Source organism: Phyllopteryx taeniolatus, chromosome 4, assembly GCF_024500385.1.
Source record: "Phyllopteryx taeniolatus isolate TA_2022b chromosome 4, UOR_Ptae_1.2, whole genome shotgun sequence".
NCBI lineage: Eukaryota > Metazoa > Chordata > Actinopteri > Syngnathiformes > Syngnathidae > Phyllopteryx > Phyllopteryx taeniolatus.
In genome coordinates, this window is record NC_084505.1 from 31241159 (window position 1) to 31255129 (window position 13971).

General features: G+C 41.6%; 1 protein-coding gene across 3 annotated transcripts in view; it reads left to right on the forward strand.

The window, feature by feature from the left end:
• The first annotated feature begins 560 nt into the window (after positions 1-560).
• The window catches only part of LOC133477180 (alpha-1,6-mannosylglycoprotein 6-beta-N-acetylglucosaminyltransferase B-like), a 92997-nt gene continuing 79586 nt past the window's right edge, over positions 561-13971 (forward strand). For 2 of the 3 annotated variants that reach the window (XM_061771657.1, XM_061771658.1), the window contains exons 1-2: positions 561-1059; positions 6932-7044. In XM_061771657.1, coding sequence (XP_061627641.1) covers positions 992-1059; positions 6932-7044 — 181 coding nt within the window. In that variant the 5' untranslated portion in view covers positions 561-991. The remainder of the gene's footprint in view (positions 1060-6931; positions 7045-13971) is intronic. The other variant, XM_061771660.1, reaches the window with a different exon arrangement.

The window sequence follows — 13971 nt, forward strand, 5'->3', positions numbered from 1 at the left end:
GACATTGATGTGAGTGTGAATGGTGTGTGTGTGTGTGTGTTTTTTTTTTATTTTAATGTGCCCTGTGACTGGTGACCGCCTAACTATATAGAAAATATAGAGAAAATAGAAATAGAAATACATATTCAATAAATAAATAGAAAATATAGAGTATATAAACAATTGAAAAGTATGATAATGATGATGATGATTAGTAGTAGCAGTACTACTTACTAATTCGTTGGTTGCATACAGAGGTTTAATGCTGATGCAAGCAAATGAGTTGGAGCAACCGGAGCTGTCCATCGGTGCGGCGTTTACATGACCGGAAGTAAGGTGCAACCCGGAAAAGATGGCTTTGTGTCGCCCAAAATAAGAGCGACCAACGTATTTACGTTTTCTTTTCTTTAGGCGTTGCACGCGTTACATCGAGATATTTGTTAGTTAAAATTGGATATTATCTTCAATAATGTGGTTTACACACCGCCGCTTCGCGTGTTTTGCCGTGAAGCGTGCGTGTATGATTTATTGTGAAATAATCACCGGATACCGTGTACATCAGTAATGGCGCTCGACTCGGGGAAGCGAAGAAATCGCCGGGAGCCAGTGAGTGTCGGCACACTCGGGTGGGCGTCTGTGACAAGTTCAAGCCGGCTTAGCGAAGCTCTGCGCGGACTCGTCCGAGGCAGAAGCTCGCCGACTCGCTCCACGTTACACGACGCCGTTATCGCAAAGAAGTTGAAGGGCGGGGGAGAAAAAAAAAACAACAACAACCTGCGGCCACATTACTTCGGAGTCGCCAGACGGCCGCTGAGATTTAAGAAAAAAAGAAGAAGAAGAAGAAAAAAAGTCGACTGACACGGGATATTTTCTGGCTAAAACTTTCCACTTTTCCTCCACTTGAACTCGAAGACGTTTCATTGACGCCGGTGGGAAGACTGGCCAACATGTTCGGTGAGCACACCGCGGCCGGGAGCTTGGCGTCCATGTCAGGGGTCGCTCGTTTCGGGAAATGATCACTGGCGGCACCGACGGCAAAATAATGCTCAGAAGATGGCTCGCCACCTTCAAGCCGTTCAGGTAAGCACACGGATATGTTATTATTTATTTATTTTTTAATTTTTTTTTATGGAACTGGGCACATGCTTGTTCTTTGTCATATCGGTGCGTTGTGATTGACACTTCTCTGTTTACGTGTAGAACGTAAATCAGTCTGTTATGACTCATGCTGGCTCGCAATTGACACAATTAAAATACATTTTCAAATTGCCATATAGTGAGGACTAAATATCAAATATAGACTTTATATGAAATGCAATGCACAACGTGTAGGCTAAAGCACATGGACACAAGTTGACTGGATAATAATATTTCAATGATTTTCTTTGGTCCTACATCTTTCTTTTTCCTAAATTACACTGAAAATGTTAATGGGAAATCCATTTGAAATGAAAAAAATGACAGTCTGTCAAAATCTTGAGTCTGGTTGGAATGGCCACTTCAACCTGAGGGCAACACACCAATTTTCTATTATTATTTTTGATTGTTTTTGTTTGATGATGGCTTCCGGAGAAATTTCGAGGAGTTCTCAAAGTCGACGGGTCAAAATTTAAAATTGTGTCAATGTAACATTATTCGCGAGCACAGCAGTGTGGGCAGTAGAATCGGTCATATATTTTAGTTATCAATTGATTTTTTAAATTTAAATTTTAAATTTAAATTCATAATTTTTTGGGGTTAATTTATTTGGCATGTAGGCGTTAGAATGACTCATTCCATGTTTTGTTTTTAAACTGTGTATATATATATATATATATATATATATATATATATTAGCAAATCCCTCAAAGACTGCGGCGACTTGTCATGTTGCAACATTTATTTAGTGAGCTTGTCAGTAGCACCTTTACCTTAAACTATAACACATGCACATGACTCAACAGCTAGCGTCTCTCATTTGGATTCGAACAGAGGACAGCGGTGCTCTCTCTGACCACCTGCAACGTTTCCTAGCGACAAAAAAAATATCAGTATAAATGACAAGTTACAATTAAATGCAGAAAAAAAGGAGGAATAGTAATTATAATAGTATGTTGGTATTGAGTGGTAGAAGTTAAGAAATGTTCCAAATGTTCAGGTTTAAGCCAGATTCTTACAGCACGACACTGCATAACACTGGAATGCAGCGTATTGCTATGTGCAGATAGCACGCTCAGAGCTCAGGCTCATTCAAAACGACATCACTGGAGGAGACACCTCGGGATGTTTTGTCAGATGGAGATGTTTGCTTCCACGCGCTTGCTTCTCATTAGATGTCGTCACACCGGTCAAGTCTAATTGAGTTCTCAAGCGGGCGCCCAATGAATTAAACGGAGCCCCCCGAACACTTCTCATGTAACAAGTCTTCCCAGGTATTAGTTGGATCCCTGCTCTTGCACGCCTGACTCCGGTCAGTTTTTGTGACAGCGGGGTGTTCTGGTTGCCTTCTCAAGCTGCCACCCCTCAAAGCTACTGTGCATAGCATATAAAAAGGCATTTCCAAGTATTACACAGCAGCTGCTCAGCAGATGTTTCCCCCGTAGCAGAAGGATTATAGCTGGGTCAGAACTGTATTGTTTAGCAGCCATGGAGCGAGTGGTGAAACAAGCACCTGACGCTGCACTTGCTGCATGGGTAGCTCCATTATAAACATATGGCTGAGCAATGTTTGTGCACAAATAAAGAGATGAATGCCTTTTTTTTTTTTTTTCTTTACAAATAACTCTTCATGTCATTAAAAAATGTTAGTCGGGCAGCTGCAGCCTGCTTGATTTTGATTTGAAATGTGTTCAATTTGTAGTTTAAGACCTGCAAATGTGATGTAACACACTCTGCTCACAATGCAGTTTATATACAACTTGCAAATCGCACCACTGTCTCCAGCAGTACTTCTTTTTGCCACAATACCCACAAAACTGCCAGAAGGCTGATTACTAGCGCCAGCAAAACTTTGTCGGAGAACGCCAACACCTCCCGCATAGCTGGCATAACTTGTCAGCTTTCTAAATCATCTGCCGAGAGGCCAAATCAGATAGGTGTATATGTTAGAGCGAGCCAATTAGCCGATAGCGCATCCCCTCTCCTGATCCAATTAAAGGGAGCAGAGCATTTACTTTAAGCCTGTTAATTAAAGGCTCGTCAGCGCAGGAGGAGCAAGGTCTAATCCTCCCACGTCACCCACCTAACAGCCCTTTGCAAAACGGCTGAATAATAATCAGAGGGGATGATGATCACCCTCGGACGTCTTCGGAGCAGCTCCTCTACCTTTACTCCGGCTAAATAGATTTCATGCCTCTTTACACTTCATATCGACCCCGGGTGTTGCACTTCCCCACTTGCAAATGCACTAGATTCGAGCCAAATGAAACAGAGTTCCTCATGTAACGGATTCACTTTTAAAACTCTTTCTATTCTGTTTTTAAATCGACTTGATTAAGAAGTTAAAACAACAATCCAGGAAAGGCAGAGATGATATTCAAACTCAGATCCGTAGAGCTGTAAGGCAGATGTGCTAACCACTCGTACCCAGTGACATTATTTTGCAGCTTATTTTTATCTTTCATAGTTGTGAAATTCAAACAGCTTGACAGTCAACCAGCATCTCACAACAGATTGTGTTCAGCCTTGAACTTCTCACTGTAATTCTGCAATCATAATTGGTGTTTATCACTTATGACTGAGCTGCGGCTTTATTCCCAAGATGTGCCCAGCAGATGCGAAAGCACAAAGGTAACCGCCGAACGGTGAACTTGTGCCAGCTGCTCGGATGGTGAGACATTGCAGGAACATGTGTCCATCTCTTCATAAAATCCCTACAAAGTAGGGCTGCACAATATTGGAGACAAAAATTACATTCCGATTTTCTTGAACCCCGCGATATTTATATATTGCGATGTTAAAAAAATTCAGGATGACATACACGTAACGTGAGAACTAGCACACGTAACTTTTTCCCTTTCTGGAAAAAACAGTGCTCAGTAGAGCACAAAAGCATAAAGAGTCATTTGTATGACGTCTAGCAGTATTTAAATGCACTGTAATATTGAGCAATAGTCCAGCTGGACAAATCATTTATTTTCCTGTCCAGTGATACTGTAGAGCCATTCACACATTCCTAACACTATTGATTTGTTGCCTTTGTTGTTTGTCTGCAACATTGCACAGGACCCAGCGATGTGACTACTGTGCACACGGTACATTGCGATGACGATGACGTCTTTACTATGCACAAATCAGTATGTCATATATAAGTATTATATAGCACTCTCAATTGATCGTCATTAGGGTTGTGTGTGAGCTGTAACCAATCTCAGATGACTGAGTGAAGACGGGCTGACACCCTGAACCTGTCGCCAGGCAATTGTAGGGCACACGTACAGGTAGATAAATAACCATTCATACTCACATCCACACCTATGGGCAATTAAATTTTCAGTCAACCCAACAAGCATGTTTTTTTTTTTTTTTTTTTTTTTTTGGGAATGCCAGAGTAACCGGAGAAAACCCACTCAAGTGCTGGGAGAACATGCAAAACCACACAAAAAGATTAAAACCCAAACCCTCAGAAATGTGAGGCAGATGTGCTAACCACTCATCCATCAGGCTGCCCATACTCCTCCATCCAACAATGAATTTAAAGCTGTACGTTTTCATTTTCAGCTAAAAACGAACACTTCCTTTTAGGAATTTTACGACTTGGCCGCTCTTAGAATATTAGGCTCGTAAAAACAAGACATATTATCCCCTCGCGCATCATTCGGAATCCTCTTCATCACCTTTGGGCGAGCCGGATCAGTAAATTTTGTGACTTCCTCGCTGTCATTGGGAATTCCTTCCTAGCAAGCCACATCAATATTCGCTGGTTCTGTTCAGAACGTTTGCGTGACTGACGCTACTTTGACACATTATTTACCAAGCACACTCTTATAATTTATCCATCACAAAGGTTGCTTTTGAAGGACTGCCTCAAGATTATGAATTGTACTGTTTCTATTTGATTTCATTTATTTGGAGAGAGTGGTCTGCTGCTTGAATTTGTTCTGGAGTGAAATGCATTAATTGTCACATAAATCTGTCTGTCACCTTAACTGTGTCTTCAATTTTTAAAACTGGGGCTTAAAAATCACGAAGTCACGAAGGCCAATTGCTATTTTGTCCAGTGGATTTTCCCCCTAACCTCTCTCCAGTTCCCCAAAGACTCTTTGGCATACTAAGATAACCCTTTGATCCCTTTTCTTTTGACAACAGTAGCTTAACTGGGTTAAGATAGATACAAAACACCTGCCTTTACCCTCTTTTAAGTCATGTGAACGTCTCTGGGCTGTCTTAACAAGGGAGAATGCACACACTCTTGTCTTAAACCATGAGATTTTATGAAACACGTGTATGCACAACTGCCAGGGAGTGTGTAGCCGTGTGTCACCAATAAAAGTAGTCTATGTAAAGCGCAACAGCTGATGCTGCTAAGACTGCGTTAAGAGCCCATTATTGCCCTGGTTTTTAGGACTTTGAGCCCCCTTTTAAACTGCCTGTAAAGACAAAACGTGCGGTGATGTGTTAATGCCACCAACACTGAAAGAAGGAACAAAATTAATTCCCCAATTTTACAGCTTCGATGGTAGTATCAGCCATGTTAGAGACGAGATGCTGCCGGTGTGCAAGAATGTACACAGTTTAACACTTAACATCGCGATTTTTGATAGTATCACGATACGATATTGCAATATTTTGTCAATGATATTTATAGTACAACAATACAATAACACTGAGGTCACCAAGGACCACATGTGGGCCCGATATAAGAATAGCTCACCAGTAAGGGAACATGGTGATTTCCTAGGAATGTTGTAGACGTGATCATATGACAATGTAGACACTCGTATAATGATAAACTGTTGCATTTTGAGGTTTGTTTCCTGCCTTAATTCAATGTTAGTAATTATTGTAAAAATCATTAAAATGGTCAGTGTCTTCATATAGATAAATATCATTCTTGATAATTGGAGCACATTTGTTATTTCACAAAGGTGTATCAAACTGGTAGTCTACCCAAGAAGTAGCTGTTTCAAAAAGGGTCTGTGATTACTTAATATTTTGCCCTTGACTCCAATAGTATCACGCTACAAAATCAGTATTTTGCCAACCACAATGATGGTATCAATGATAATAATAGCATCACAATACGATGTCACAATATTTTGCCTACAGTAAAGGAATCATGATATGATGTCACAATATTTTTCAGCTGATAAGGATACTATCACATTATGAAATTGTTCAAATGTATAATTATTATGCAAGTGTTACTTGTTTTTATGATTACGAGGAGGGTTTTTTGTTGTTGTTGTTGTTTTGCTTAGTATATGGGACCACAGCTGTCAGGTTAGTCAAAGCCATTGGGTAGTGCAACTCATAGGGTGTGTTGCACAAACTCTCCTCTTCCATGCAGGGATCCAAATGAGAAAAAGACTCCTGGTGTTTCTCAGTGTGATTACAGTAATACAGAAAATATTGGCACCACAATACTTAATGCAGGTTCATCCATACTGCACTGTAAGAGAGCGTGTACACTGTATATACAATTCTATCATGACATTACTTGGGGCCATACATTATAAGAAGCATTACATACTATTTATATATTTGACCTTTGCATTTTCCTGAAGTTTAACTTCAGCTTCTGCGTCTGCTTGTTATATTTCTGACGTTTATCCCCAATTTTCCATTGGCCTTGCAGTGTCAATGGTTGCCTTGCCAACCTAACCCAAAATACTTTGCCTGTTTGTCTGCCTATATTCTCCCACCCACAATTTACCTGCCTCTAAATGCCTCGCCTGATTTCTTCATTCTCACATGAAACTCAATTCACTCCTTTTAACACTTCCCTCTTTCCCCCCGCTTTTGTGTGTTGCAGGATATTTGTGGTGGGGATAGGCTTCTTCAGCCTGTGCTTTCTAATGACTTCTCTGGGGGGGCAATTTTCAGCCAAAAGACTGGGGGACGCCCCCTTCACCATCCGTACAGAAGGTACAACCGACGTGTGCTTTCTGTGTGTACACGTGCTTAAAAATGCTCCCTGTCCATCTTGCTTGTGCTGCACTAAACATGACTATGTTGTAGTATTACTAGGGATGGGTACATGATAACGATTTGGAACATTTTAAACAATTTTATTTATTTATTTTTTTAATGTGAGAGACCCAAGCAACGCATGTGGGGGGGGGGGGGGGGAATCACCATGCATGTTTTTACTGCTCTAATAGTGTGTGTGTGTGTGTGTGGTGTCGAGAAAGATGATGACCAGCAGAGCACGCAGCATACATAATGTCTGTCGTGGTACCAAAACTGACTGGTGAGAGGCAGCATGGTGCCACAGGGCATCCAGAATGCTGGAAAATAAAAAAATACAAGAGTAGGAGTAGAAGAAGGGATAGAAGTTGGGCAAACTGTTAGCGCGTCTGGTAACTACACTGACATTTTTATTGTGGTAAGTAACTTAAATAACTAAATAACAAGACAAACGCGCAACACAACCAGTTGCCCCTCTTATTTGTGTCCGGTAATGGCGCGAGCTTCAGGTCGCTTTCTAATTGGCTATTGTTCCGTTTGACATCACGGTCAAAGAGTCCTCTGCCGAATTCAGTGTTGACCACACGCAAGGATTTGCGATCATACATATTGAACAGGATTAACATTTACAATTGTCGGCCCTGACTGTTTTCCAAGCAGATCGGAGAGGAAAAACCACAGCACAGGATAACCAATCAGGACAATCTCTTTGAGTCTTCCGATAATCAGGCCTTTACTAACTTTGATCAAAAGGGAGGGGAAAATGCTCAAATAGGACCCAATTGTCATTATGCTTGTACCCCATGTCACCTGTAACCCCTCTATGCGTCCTGCCAGGTCATGACCCAAATGCTAAGTAGAACCTACTGAGACTTCTATTAGACAAAATGATTTTACAGTAATCCCTCGTTTATCGCGGGGATTAGGTTCCAGACCGACCGCCACAATAGATGAAATCATCAATTTAGCTCAACTTCACAAGCGTGTGTTACTTTTTCATGTTTACCGGTATGTGGTGTCAACGCAAAAGGGCACCAGTGATTGCGAAAAGGGGGGGGGGGGGGGAGGGAAAGTGATAACAGTACAACCTGGAAATAATGCAACAACCACAGTAAACGGTCTGGCTCCTCCGAACAATATGACCAATATGAAAAAAATCCAGGTTACACACACAAATACATTTTACCAAGCAGATATAAATCTCAATCCATCCATTTTCTTTTGTGCTAAACTGACAACAACTGACATTCATTGTCTTTCCCCTGCAAGGAAACCAATGTGAATTGATGGTGGCTGGATGTTGTGAAGTGTGCTGCCGCCATCGAGTGGTTTGGGGTCTGAAGCACACTCCTATCTCAAATTATGCTCCTATCTCAAGACAGAAAATGGGGCAAGCGGCAGCTCATATCTCAAGGCGCCACTGTCGAGTTCATAAAGGTTTCATAATGGTGGCATAATCATTTTTGAATCCGGCACAAATTGATTCACTTCACATTATCTCCTATGGGAAAAATAGTTGAAACTTGGAAGTCAACCAGTGAACAAAGTCTGCTCTGTTTATGTGCCTGTGTATGAGAGATAATGGAAGAGGAGGATTTTCTTATGGGATTACTGTGTTTGTGACAACTGTAAGGTAATGCAAGTTGGTATGAATTAAGGATAAGAATGGGCTGTACGTGCTTGATTAATCAACTGCTCGTGCTGTGCAGCCTGGGAAGGAATTTGGAGCAAGCCCATTAAAATTGCATAATGTCCAACCGTGCTTCCCCAAAGGATTTCACCATGTGTTGTGCCTGTCAATGATGTCTGCATCATATATTGCTGGAAACTATGCCTTTGAGCACAGAGATACATTTTATGTGAATGCCCTGCCAGTTCAGCCTTTTGATGCGTGCCCCTGTGCAGATCAACCACGCTGTTTTTCGCGACTCCCTGCCCATTCAGAGCGTGTGCTTATCCGCGTTTGTGATGAGCTGGCAGGAAGCCGCTGTTAAAAGGGGCGACTGCAGCAATGTGGGACAAGATTGAGACAGCGCAGGCCCAGAGGCCGATCCATCTGCTCGCTGAAAAACAACTGGTCCTTTTCATTAAGCCTCCGCTCACCACCTGCAGTGTTTCTCTGTGTTTGCATGTCATTTTGCCACGTCTTCCATGTAATACAAAAGAGATTATGTACTTTGCCCTAATCATTCTGCACTTTCTAATGCCAAGATCCTTCATTTTACACTGATTTATGACTTATGTTTGCTTTTGGGCTTTCTCTAAGCCCATTGGAGATGTCATTGTTTTTCCACTGTGATTTGTTTTTAAATTATTAGAATTTTTTCTCTCCGCTCTTGTATGCATTCCAGATTAGGTGTCATCCTTTTAAAAGTTTGACAGCTGTTTGGAAAAGTTTTTCTTCAATATCATAAACCGTGACAATGCAGCACCTTTTGATGAGATACTCAGTTTTTATGATCATTGCCATTGGAGAAGTTATAGCTGTTGCAAGTGATGACATTTCCATCAATTGTACACTTTTTATTCAATTGACTTTTAAAAAAATATTTTTTTTTTTTAGAATTTATATTCAGAAACTGTGCCGGCATGTTCATTGTGGACTACAAGCATTGTGGACTACAAATATGAAAACTATTGTCTGTCACTTCTTTTTGCCCAAGATGTGTTATCGGTTGCTTTTTGGGATGGATGTGTTGTTTGCTGTCAAGTGGAACCTCTAAGATCAAACAGTCCTAGCGGCACGCCAGTCCACCTGGTGTTTGGTCAGAATTCGAAACAATTTTTCCAATAGCAGATAATGATGGAAAATTAGTGGTATAGCTGAGTATCTCTAACAAGCAAAAAAAGGCAGAATGAAGCCTTCGATCCCATTTTTCTTTGTTGCTAGCAGGGGTCGGATTACGCTCAAACACTATCATGTCCAGGCCAGTAGCTAAACAGAGCTGCAGTGTTGTTTGATACATAGATTGGGGTTAGCAAACAGTGTTAGCACATCAAGTGTATAACATTATGTGGTAGTCGCCACAGCAAGAAAACAAATGCATGAAGGTTACATATATGGCAACATGCACCAACAAGTGCAAAGTGGAATAAAGTTCCTCCTGTTGTACCTGTGCCTCTCCAACTTGTTCAGGAAAAAGATGCCCTTTCCTCGAGACTGCTTTTATTATCTCTTGAAGACATTATAAAGCCTCGATGGCCTTGAACTTAAACTTTAATAAATAGAAAAGAGAAGTGATGGTGTTTGGTCGCAGTGGCCCTTGTAAATCACCCCCCTGTTGATTTAGGCCCCATGCCATACTTTGTTAAGCGAACAGTTTCAAACTTGGGCAGTGATTTTAAATTGGATCGGCAAAATGGTGCGGTAGTTAAGTCAAGCTCTTGGTAACTCATGCAGCTGGCAAAGGTGAAGCCTTTTCTTTCACAGCAGCACTTTGAAACTGTAATCTCTGCCTTCATCCCATACCGAATGGATTTCTTTAATGCACTTCACTTTGGAGTCAGCCAGTCCTCCCTCAAATGTCTGCAGGTGGTTCAAAATGCTGCCGCTGATCTCTTAACTGGAACACCTAACTATACTTGCCTCCCTCCACTGGCTGCCTGTGCACTTCAGAGTTCATTTTAAGATTCTTCTAATTTGTTTTCACATCTCAAAATGGTCCCGTCTTGCCTCACCTCTCTGAACTTCTCCATCCTGACGCTCCGGCCCGGTGCTTCACCTGTCAGCTGAACAGCTGCTCCCTGGAGGTACTGAAGTCCAAGCGGAAGTTCAGAGAGCATAAGGTTTTTCTGTTGCTGTTCTCAAACACTGGAATGACCTCTTGGTGCACGTTAGACAAGCCCCTTTGCTGTCCATTTTTTTTAAACCTGCCCTAAAATACATTTTTATTCCTTGGCATTGTTACTGTTTTATTGTTTTTAAATTATGTTCAATTGTCTTATGTTAATTTTTATGTCCATCCATCCATGAATTCATTCATACTCTGAACTGCTTATCCAGAACTTTGTATCTGCCCCTGTTGTTTTTAAAGAGTGGAGGATTCTCCTCAACTCAAGGGTCAAACTCAGGATTCAGACGCGTACGGCTGTACTGCTCGACTTCTTCCGGCAGCCATGTTTCTCCTAGGATTCACACTCTGTAGTCGCGGTAATACAAACCGGTAGTCATGTAGGCACACCCCGCGGGAGAGGCAGGATGGGGCTGTTCAGAGACGGTGAAAATTGTTGGGGTCTTTAAATGTGGCACTCACAAATGTTGGGGTCTTTAAATGTGGCACTCACATCTTATTAAGGGCCTGATTAGAATTGTGTAAAAGTCCTTTAAGATATTTTCCTGAACATTTTGGTCATATTCCAAATTCAATGACCTATGAGCATTTGACAGTCAAACGTCCACTCAAACTTCTACACTTGGAATTCTGATAGAATATAGCATTTCAACAAAATTGTCATTTTCAGTACGACGTGTCGGCTAAATATTAGCAGTACGTTGCAGCGTTACCATCTCGTATGATGTTTTGAGATATTTTTACTTTTGGGGTTTAACCTTCTCTTAGCACAATAAAACCTACATTTGTGTGGGGCTTATCATCATAGTGTGAGCTGCTCTGCAAAGCCTAGCGAATGTTTGAGTATTAGCTGAATCCCATTGCCACCTCTCTCTTTCCTGGATTATCGGCTTCCATCTTCTTAAATCCCTGCCTCTCCTCAGTAACTCTCAAACTCCTCATGGGCTGTGAGCTGACACAAGTTCAGTGGTGGTGGTGGTGGTGGTGGTGGTTTGCAAAATGAGGCGTAAGTGTGAAACAGATTTCTGGCCTATGTTGTTGTGCGCATCTCTGATTAAGAAAGCAAATTAGACTTCTAGAGCTTATATTTCTCACATAGTCCACAGATGAAAGGTAGCCGACATAAAAGGTGCGCTTTTATCTCCACGTTAAAATGAATCCGACACAAGGGAGATTTTAGTTTGATCAAAGGCTCTCCCTATGGAGCGTGTTCATACTATGCAGTCGGTTTATTATAATAACAAGAAGCCACGAAAGTCCCTTTTAGCCTCAGCTTGACTCTTACGACGCTGTTTGTTCTAGCTGTGTACGACCCGAGGCTTGATAACTCTTTGTGCTCCCTGATGGGATGGAGAATCTAATTTTATTTTCCTCTCTCACGTATTCTTTTATTATTTCGGAAACTCCCCAGGTCTAATAGCCGACGGCTTGAAGATTCTGCTGTCATTTACGAAACGGGGAATATATGGCTGAGAGGTGAACATTGCATTTGTAGATGTTGCCGCGCTTGGGCCGGCCGGGCTTGCATTAAACTTAGTCCTTTCTTCACATTAGTCATAGGAAGACTCATGCTAACATTTTACATTGGCACAAGTCCCCCAAAGCGTTGCTCCTCTATGTCCTAAAAAGACCCCTACCAACAGTTTACTCACTTACTAGCTGCAGATAGGTCATCATTTACCTCCGCCAAGCATGAAGAGGTTTACCCGTTACTTCATTGGTTTATGACATGCAGTGGCATTTTTCAGCTTTTTCTTTGTGGCTTGCTGTTCTGTATAAACAGCACGAACAAGGACTGAATGACTAAGTGGACCTGTCGATTTTTTGCCTTCAGGGCCCGGGACAATGCGAAAGTGTAAGGGACTGATGGAAAGGTAGTACAGAAATGTCAAGTTTAACCCCAAGTTTAACCCCAATAGTCGCCTCTCCTGGTTTCCTGTATGTTAAAAACAATAGTGGCTGTCTCACAAATGTTATACTTCACACCCGACACGGGCGCGTCCTCAATTTCCCAACGTGGCTGTTTGCTTCCCTCCCAATAGTTAATAAAGTCATGTATACATTGCTTCACACAATTAAGTCAACAGCGTGGCATAGTAGCATCTTTTTCCGGTATTTTTTTTATGGTGCCTGAGCATTTGATACAAATTCATTAAACCCTTTGGGTCCTGGCAGAGAGCCTTCATATTGTTTTTTTGGATGAACACACTTCTCTACATGTAACAATGACAGGAATCCTTTGTGTTGTTGACGACAGTCTTTCCACTTTGGTAGAAGTCTTCTCTCAACTTTTCAACTACCTCTTAGTCGTTTGCTGTTTTGGTCACTCCCCCCCCCACAGAACATCGTCATGCAGGAAACCAGTCGAGCGCATCGTGCAGCCTTAATCTGTGGCCTGCTTTCATGTGTTTTTTTTCCTTTTTTTCCTCCCTAGCTGGCAGTTCATCTCCATCACAAACTCCCTGCAGTGATGTTTCCTTCCCATCACTTCATGTAGAACAAATGTGGCATGACAATCTTCTGCACGTCGCTGGTGTAAGGTGCATCGCAAGTCACTCTGGGAGTACACTTTATCAGTGCACTTGTAGCCTAGGGACCTTCTCTGTGTGTGTGTGTGTGTGCGTGCGTGCGCGTGTGTGTATATGTGATTCTGTGTAACCTCACCCACCAAGGGCCAACAAGCTAATGGGTTACTTCGTATTGGCTTGTACTTGTTCTTTTCTGCGTGAATATGTGGCACTCATAAAGTGTTCTGTACAAAACATACAAAGAGACAGAAAACTATCTGTTTCCTCTGCATATTTCAAATTATGGAAACCAAATTGAAATTGTATAGGTGGATCAGAGTGACTCTAAACGGCCAGCGTGGGGCAGAATAATTGTATCTCCCAAACCATCACTTTTGAGGAAGCCAAAAAAAAAAAAAAAACGCTCTTTGTTGAGTCATAAACATTGCATCGTCGAAAAGAGCAAGTAAATTACAATACTTTTGATTGTTTCATTAATTTGTAAAAATAACACACACATCAGGATGAACCAATAGTATACTGTAGATTTGTGGTAAAATACAAAATTTTAAAACATTTCCAAAATT